At 36.9% G+C, this 9,656-nt stretch overlaps 1 protein-coding gene across 1 annotated transcript in view; it reads left to right on the top strand.

The window, feature by feature from the left end:
• Positions 1-9,171, top strand: part of fam120c (family with sequence similarity 120 member C) — a 23,821-nt gene extending 14,650 nt beyond the window's left edge. Inside the window, exons 15-16 of the mRNA XM_073822875.1 lie at positions 3,814-3,877; positions 3,972-9,171. Of these exons, the coding sequence (XP_073678976.1) occupies positions 3,814-3,877; positions 3,972-4,253 (346 nt within the window). The 3' untranslated portion in view covers positions 4,254-9,171. The remainder of the gene's footprint in view (positions 1-3,813; positions 3,878-3,971) is intronic.
• The last annotated feature ends 485 nt before the right edge of the window (positions 9,172-9,656 follow it).

Here is a 9,656-nt window from a genome sequence, read left to right as displayed (position 1 = left end):
TAATAATTTTTGGCACCACTGTAGCTCTGATAATTAATGTAGTGTGAGAATAAGTAAAACCAAAACATACAACAAAAGGTCCATGACTCTGCACCAGAAGTGACAGACACACCAGATGAAGAGCAGTCCTCCTCCAAATGGTCAGTAATCAGCTTAATCAGCTGGGGGTAAAAAACAAAACAAAACAAATTGGAAAAAGATAAAAATAAAATAAAAAACATGATGTAGAATCTTAAAGTTAGAAATGAATACTTACTTCCTCTGAAGATCACATAGAAGATTTTCATTCCCAAAACTTCAGGATCATAAGGGGGAAACACACACACAAGCAATCAATTACATTAAAATGTATTTGTTTGATAAAACACCATCTACTTACTGACAGACATGGGCTTGCAAAAAAAGTACTCACCAGCTCCTAACCAAATCTGCACAGCTGATCCAAAATCCTGGTTTACATCTAGTATTCTTCTCCATGGAGTCCAATGATCATGCTTTCACTCAGGTCCTCTCTCTGTCAGATGAGTTCACATAACAGTGTTCTCAGGTTACTCATTTTGAAGTTCTGTCACGTTTTGTGTGTTTGATCTTAAAACTAGCATGGGTGCACGATATGACCATATTATTTCACAATAGTAATATATTACAGTATAGTTATTTATTATATTGTATTTCATTCAACATGCGATTGAAAGTAGCAAATTAACGTTACAAACAATAGGACTAATACAAAGGCAAGTTAAGTACATTTAATGATTTTCTCTTTAGTGTTTGATTATAATTAAGAACGACTGCTGGTAACGTTAGGCTTAATTATATTGCTGTAACTTTAACTTAAACAAAATGCACAGATCCAGTAACTGACACCAACCGGGTTTGTTAATCTAGACTCAAAACATTAGCGACTGTATTTAGGTCAATTAACGTTAAATCTTAAGTAAACTGTCTGTATTTGACTATTCAAGTGAGGTGCAGATTTCTTTCACTTCATATATTCAGCAAGACATAAATATAATGTTACCGCCTAGCCGCAGCTAACAGTATTAGCTCATACTAACAAAACACAGTAACACACACTGGTAGGATACTAAGATATGTAATCGCGATTAGTATATCACTTCAGTAAACTGTATCTTAATATAACTAGCGTTACAGTCTATTAGAACTTTATATAATAGTAAAAGGTACTTACCTTTTGCAGTTTGCATGATCTTTAGCTGCTGGTAAAAGTCCATATTCGCGTTTGTTTGTTCTCAATCTTCATTCCACAACCAAAACTCGCTCAAAATATGAATTAAACAGTCAGACGTAAAATAATCCACGTGAAAGCCGTTGCTTGAGGAGCGACCGAAGCAGACTGTACAAGAAGCCGATCAGCAGCATATTCAAATTGGACCGGGAAACGGCTCCTTACTAGTCATTGGCCAGAATAATTAACGGCAGCGATAATCAAACGCTCATTGGCTGTCGCCTGTACCGTCATAGATTGCGATTTGCAGTGTTTCCACCGGTAATGCCTGTTTTAAAAAGGAAAAGCGCGTCAACTGAGCGATAGTGAAGGTGAATTCGGGATACTAGTGTTTTGAGCGTTTAACAACTTAAATGATGCCCTGCTCCTCACACTACATTATTATCCTACTGTATATTCCACCAGAGAGGACTGCGACTGCAAACGTATTGTCATTTGGACTACTGTGGTATTGCTTTTTGACCTGACTTCTGCAAATAAATTATACACTCGCTCTTTATTGGTTAATTTGTTCTTTATAAAAATAAACAATTTTTAATGCAATACATTTTTAGTGCATGGTTACAGGATTTGTGGATTTTAAGACTGTTTTTCTATTTTATATATATATTCTACTTCTGTTTTATTTAAAATTACAGAGTTTTAATGTAAAATACACCTTAAATATAAAACTAATAAGATTTACTTTCAAATTACAAAAAGAACATTAAATCGTTAGTATGGACATAAACCTTAATGAGCAACATTATTTAATTACAGATTGTTTTTGTAATTTTACATCAATATGTAAGTAGTTTAAGAAAACAGAAAAAATACTGTAAAAAATACAATAATTTTTTGTATTAAAAAAATGCGAATTCCTGTAATTTGTCATTAATGGAGTAATACTTAAAATAACAATTAAGTTGTTAATTTACAGATATTGTTTGTAATTTTACAAAGTTTTTAACATAATTTAAAATAACACAAAAAAATGCTGTAAAAATAATACAGTATTTTTTCTGTATAAAAAAGAAAAAATACTGTAATTTGTCTTTAATGAAAAAGGACCTAAAATAACAGTCAAGTTGTTAGTTTACAGATATTGTTAGTAATCTTACTAAGTTTTGAATGTAACTTGAAATAACAGAAAACTACTGTAAAAAAGTTAGTTATTTTCTGTAAAATTAGTTTTTTTTTAACAGTGTAGGTGGATGGAAATGTGATGCGGTCGTGGTGCTGGCTTCCTTTTAAATATGTTTAACGATTGTGCCTGATGCGCCCACGCCTGCTCCGGAGGCGCGCAGATGAAAAATTAATTATTGATTACCAATTTGAATCAGTACATTATAATGAATAAATTGAACAATTCACTCATTAGACACTTGCCATCACCTACTGGTGTTTTAATTTGGTTTAAAAGTATAACCCCCCCCCCCCCCATAATTTCTTGTGTATATGAAAAAAAAAAATACTTAAAACAATCTCAACAATACTCTCAAAACAATCCTAACATTATTTAATTCAGTTGTTCATATTCCATATTATGTAATAGAATTTATAGATCAAATGTAAGAATTTTAATTGAAACATGAAGTATTAATGAAGTTAGGGGGAAATATAAATGTAAAAAAAATTCCCTTGAATTAAATCTAAAAAATATGCAGATTTATGTCACAGCTGATAGAAAACCGATGAGAATATTGCTTCAGAATAAATCATATATATACTGTGTATATATATATATATATATATATATATATATATATATAGCCTGCCACAATAGAGCCCCCCACATAACAAATCCCAATTTAACCCCTGCTAGTCCATATTGCAATTTGAAATAAGTGACAAAAAAATTGATGAATTTTATGGCGTTCCGTGCTATAGAGTAAATTCTGTTTTTATAAATGGACTCCGCAATCATGTTTTCACGGAAACCATATGTCACCCTGGACCACAAAATCATTTTTAAGTAGCACGGGTATATTTGTAGCAGTAGCCAAAAATACATTGTATGGGTCAAAATTACAGGTTTTTCTTTTATGCCAAAATTCACTAGGACAACTTTAAAGGTGATTTTCTCAATATTTAGATTTTTTTTTTGCACCCTCAGATTCAAATCTTTAAACAATTGTATCACGGCCAAATAATGCGCTATCCTAACAAACCATACATCAATGGAAAGCTTATTTAGTCAGCTCAATTTCAAAAAATTGACCCTTGTGGTCCAGGGTCACATACGGCCCTAGAAATGTAACCACACTACAGAACATTTCACTTTGCCCTGTGTGATGTGTTTGAATGAGTTGCAGGGGGGGGTGACATCATGTTACAGGGTCTCTCTCTGTAACATACGCACCCAGATGCATTCTCAGGTACCCTTAAAAGTACCAAGTTTAGTACCCTAACAAAAGAGAAGACATTGTTAAACAAAGTTCGCTTTTCTTTGAGCACAAAATGTATTCTCGTAGCTTTATAACACTCATTTAACAATGTCCTTACTACCTTTCTGGGAATCTAGTGTTGTTGTATCCGTAACGCACATACACATATATATCTGTTTTTTTTCTATCGTTTCCCAGAAGGGGTAAAGAATTGACAGTGAAAGGAAGGGGAGGAAAAAAAGTGACCACCAACAGAACACAGGTCAGTCCAACTTTGTTGCTAAATGCTCAACATTCATGTTAATGTTAGTAAGCAACAAGATTGATTTTTGTCTGTCTCCCAATGTTTCTTGTAGACTCTGTCCTCTTCACCACCCTCCTCCAGCCCCCCAAAGCTCACTGAGGACGCTAAAACGGTGGGGCGGCCCACGGAGGGAACGGGGACCGCGTCACAGCAGCTGAACGGCAGCTCTTCAGGAAGCGCCACTGGTCAAGCTCTTGACCTGCCACCACTGGCCCAGCCAATCCAGTGTGCCTTAGCCAGCAGAGACAACCAGTCAGGAGATGGGGTGGAGGTAGAGGCCCCTTGTTGCCTTGACGACTGCCCATCAGATGGTGCACTACAGAAAGAGGAGTAATTACATCCCATAATGTTATAAGAATGAGAGAGTGAAAGGGAATGATCTAAGGTCGACTGCCTTTTCCTTGCAAAATTGAATATTTAGGGCACAGTAGCCACTTTGTGTTGTCATGGTATAATTTATGATGCTGCACATGCTGGAAACGACAGATGGACAGTGTCAGGATTGCGGTCTGTGTGTCACCTTAAAAACCGGGTCTGGTTTAAAACTGAACGAGTTTAAATCACAACCCTCGATTGCACATCGCCCTGAATCTTCGGATTCTGGACCTCATCCTTTCCACTGGCCCATCAGTGTTGTAGCATCGTGAAAAGCGCTCGAGTCTTTTTATTTCGACACCGTTTTCTTTTCAGACCTTAGTACGTTGACGGTGACCTTATATGTATGATTGCCTAAAATGGCTACGAAAAGCCCCTTATCGCCCAAAGTAGATTTGAAAATTGACCTATGCTAAATACTTGCACGTGTCAAGTAGCACAGCAGCACCTGCTCTAAAGTTTCCACCACACAGCAAAGAATCACACTATTTGTACTACACATGGCTGTATCTGCAGTGTACCACATGGGGGAGGATTCAACGTCGAACACTGCCCTGAATACAGTAGACGAGTGGAAACTGAAAGAGAACGCGGGTTGTATTTGTATGTCACAGTGTGCATTCACACACACATGGTAGTCCCTTTTGTTTATCTAATCAAAGAGTGATTTGCATGTGGAGAAGTTGCGATTGTCTTCAGCACAGGGGCCACGGGCGGCCCGAGAAGTCCAGGCGTGTTTGAGTAACGACGAGCAAACGGAACAGAAAGATTTGTACAGCTTACACTCAGCGTCGCATAGCTAGCTCTACTCTGTTGCTTTCTCTCACATGTAGACAATCTTCTTTTAAGTCCACATCCCCTTGAGCATTCACAGCAGTACTCGAGTAGTTCTAAATGAGATATTTAAAAGCACCTTACGCCCGAAATTATACTTATGCAAGCCCCCCCCCCCCCCCTCGACAGAGTAAGAAATACACTTAAATTGATTGTATTGCAACGTAAAGCACTTAAAATATTATTTGTGATAGTACTGTGCTATATAGATACGGTTAATTGGTTAACGCCCGTTTATTGAGCAGCAGTCCTCATTCCTTACACTTTACCTTGCGTGTTGTTTACCAGTATGACGTACAAATCAACACCAACCCATTTGAATGTGAGAACGGAGTGCGTCGTGACCTGCACTTTGTTTTAAAAGCAAAAACACACTGGGTTGTCCTCGAACCAGGATAAAGACAAATCGAGGCAGAGTTCGGGAGGAAGCAGTGTGTTCGGAGGGAACCGTGATACTGTTTGACATCCCAGCCGTTTGTATATAGACCCAAATGTACATGATCCTGTTACGCAACGACGTGATTTAGGGGAGTGATTTTATCAGTGGTTGAGAATGCACACAGTCCTTCAGACAAACCTGCCATTTGACATCTCTCAGCTTCACAACATTTGCTTTTGGGTTTTAGCAGCTCGTTTTTTTTTTTCTTTTCCCTTCCCTCGTTGTTCACGTCTCCTCTGTGCCTTGTGCATGTGTACCATGTGGATGCTTTTTTGTGCATGTGCATTCTCCCACCATCGCTAAAATCATTGTAGTTTTGTTACGCTCGAAAGTAATTAATTGAACGAACCTTAGGATCACCTTTTATTGTGACAAAGTCATTTAAAAAAGCAAAAAAAAAAACTATTGGAGTCTGTGCTTCTCCAGACTGTTTCGTGATCAGTCCGTCTCGTCTCGTTTTTGTGACAGTCCTATGAACTCATGCACTTCTATGTTCGAAACATTACTTCTATTGAGGCGAACAGGCTTTAAAGTCAACGCGAACGAAACACCCTGATAATTAAAGCCGAACTTGCCGTTATATTGACCATTTTGCATCAGATGGTTAGGAGATTAATTTTACTTACATGTTAATGTTTTAAATGCATTTTAAAAGCAAAATACATGTTTTGTACCAATGATTTGTTGGACGTAATGAATGAGAATTTAATTTTAAGAATAACTAATACACTTGAGAGAGGCTATTGCATTTAATCATAGTTTAAGATCTGTACAATTGACAATGTCAAGAAGACATCACAGCTTTCTATTGAAGTTATAAGATGCACCTTATTTTGTTAAGAAGTTAATATTATATTTAGTGCCACTAAAAGTATATCGAAAGCTCTTTAAATCAGATTATGGAAACACCCATTATAGTTACATGTCTGTGTATATTCTGCAAATTCTCACTCTTGAGGAACCCAGACAGATCAGCCCGTCGGAAATATCATGATGACCTGAAGCATGCATTGTTAATGCAGTTTGCTAGAAATAAGTAAAATATGACAGTGATATATCGGTGTCGGAATATGACAATACTGGACAATACCGGACAGACTTTAAACCAAGAAGAATATTGACCGTAGTGTGACAGGTAGTACACACGCTACACCGTCATGCACGCTAGAGCATTTTAAACCTCAACCTTAGGTTGTCACGTTTTATTACACATTAAGTACAGTAGTGCTAGTTTTCACGAGAGGATCTCCAGCATGTTAGTGCATATGAACATGCATACGCACCCATTAATGGAATTTCGGTTTCCTCAGAATAACAGTAGATCCTTTTAAAAACATTGAGTCCTGTAATTAACAGCCGTTTCAGTTAGTTGGGTTTTTTTTTGTCAGTGTGTTTGTCATAGAGTATCAGTAACTCCTTCACATTTAGTTTTAAGTGTAATCTAAGAAAGGAACAGCATAAACCGAAATATACAGACACACCAAATAAAGATATAATCTCTCTCTCTCACACACAAACACACACACAGTACCTTTGTTATACCTGTAGAGAGACATCAGTTAGTATGAGGGAGAAAATAAAAAAAAATAGTAAAGTTGTTGCATATTCAGATATTAATGTATTGTCCAGAGTGTTAATTTCTCTTATAATTATTTGGATACTTAATTTGCAGTTTTCATACGCTTGGTTCCAAAGTTACCCTCTCCAAAGCTTCTCTGCTTTGCTTTGTTTGCTCTAGATTGCTGCTTCAACTCTCATTCACGCACTTACGGAGATTCACGTGAGAGTAAAATATAGATCTAGTGGATAATATTTGGGTTGAATGAGAAGGATTCTCTGGAGATCAGCGCTGGTTTACTCCAGATGCTGGTCTTGATTAAAGCGATGAAACATATGGTCGCAAAAGCAAATCCCCACTTTTTTCCTTTCCTTTTCTTTTTTCCCCGACTCTCTCGCAGTTTTCACGGACATTCGCAGTCACAATAAGTTCAAGTGTTCTCCCTCTTCTTAACTCTTGTCTTTGTTCATTCTTTTATTCTTGCCTTTGGTTCCCCCGCAGCAGCTCTCCTAACGTTTTCATACTAACAGTGAGAGATTTTAACTTTTATAATTAGTCTAATAATCTGTCTGTAAGTAATCTTAGACAAGAGTTGGTAACATTTTTCAACAGTGAATCGATAAAAATTTAACCTTACCATCTTTGGTTTCATTCAGTTGTGAAATTGTGTTTTTCGTACTTTTTTTAATGTTATTACAACAGCTACTCCTTTGACCGTTGCTACATTTAGTATTAAAATTTGCTTAGCGGAGATAACTAGATATTTTCTATAACTGTAATGATTGCAATTTTCCTCACCTCTATTTTGTATGCTATCATTTCAAACCACTTCACCATTATGATGTAATTGTCACTTATGGAAACAGCATATTACCTTGTGTTTTGGCATTCAATTGTCAAGTTAAATTTTGCTTCCTTGCACAGAAAGCAGACTAATACACATTTGTGCGACACATTAATTTTCAACCAAAGTCGAAGTTCTGGAAGCTGCTTTTCCAGTCTATAGTTAACAGTTTCTCTTTCTGGATCCTGTATATATAATTATACAGCTACGTGTTTTGAGTAATTGAGCTATTAGAATACGCAAGGGGTCCATAATCAGATACTAAAAGAAGAAAATGTGATGTTTACATCTTTTTGGTGAACAGTGGCTTAATCTTGTATCGTCCAGTTTCATTGCTAAAATGAAGATTTCTTTATTTCCTCTGAAGTGGAGCCTTGGACACAGCTCTTCATAGCGATTAACCCTAGAACACTTCTTCAGCTCCCATGCACATGTATCGTCCCTCTGAAAAATGTAGCTTCAATGTAGTCATGGATAGGTTAAGTGTGAACACATACTGTAACCATGCGCGCACGCACACACACACACACACACACACAACAGCTATTTTGGTAAAAGAGTTTTGCCTGTGCATTCCTGTAGATTTGTGTCTGGACCTCAGATCTGACTCTTGCTTTATAACTGTTACCCCTGTATCCTGGCTCTGTCGCCCTTCACTCCACAGGACCACTGGTGTGGTCAGGTTTCAGTCCTAGTCTGATAACAGCAATGTGTTGTGTACAGTGGCCCGCTGACATCCTACATTTTCTGGAAGTGCGTAGCCTCTATATCTCGTCCCCGTTGCTTTCTAGCATGTGCCCCCAAGACCGTCAAGTCGAGACATCCATTTGTAGGCAACACATTCTGTCGTCTGTTCTTGGAAAACTGATCCCATTCATCAACAAACGCATTGATGCATGCATCAAGATCTCCAAAAGCTCCAAAAAACTTGTGAAGTGAAGGGTCAAGTTCATTATTATTATTGCTGTTATGGTTATGATCGTTATTAACAATTTCTCATTTTTAGTATAAAGAAAGCACCTGATTGTTTTGGAAAGAAACTTTTTCTTTTTAATTTGTCTTGCTGTTGTGGTCTGATTTCACAGTGGATTGGGGAGAAGCCAAAAGGCTCAAAAAGAGAGAGAGAGTCAAAGTTGGCAGTCATGTTTGTATGGTTGGGAAATGACTTACAGTGCTGAAATAAAATTTATTCTTTTAGTAAACACGAGGTTGGGTTTTTATTTTCCTGTTTATCACTGAAACCGCATTGTACTGCCGTGTTTTCATTGTAAAGAAATGCGGCTTCTGGTTGTAACTAAAAAAGGAACACTTCACTGATTTTTGAGACATGGGACAAAACATGTCCAGCAATTGTAACTGCTATTAGGTTTAAAAATGAAAATATTTTCAATTATAAATGTTACACTCTTAAAAATGAAGGTGCTTTAAAGCGATGCCATAGAAGAACCATTTTTGGTTTCACAAGAACCATTCAGTCAAAGGTTCTTTAAACGACCAACTCTTTCTTACCTTTTTATAATCTGAAGAAACTTCTTTCGCCACAAAGAACCTTTTGTGAAACAGAAAGTTTCTCCAGTTGTTAAAGGTTCTTTTTGAAACAATTTAGACAAAAAGGTTCTTCTACGGCATCGTGACGCACCTTTATTTTTAAGAGTGTATGAGGGATTAATAATAGAATATATTTAAC

This window comes from Garra rufa, chromosome 18, assembly GCF_049309525.1.
Source record: "Garra rufa chromosome 18, GarRuf1.0, whole genome shotgun sequence".
Taxonomy (NCBI): domain Eukaryota; kingdom Metazoa; phylum Chordata; class Actinopteri; order Cypriniformes; family Cyprinidae; genus Garra; species Garra rufa.
This window is presented reverse-complemented; position numbering and strand designations above follow the sequence as displayed.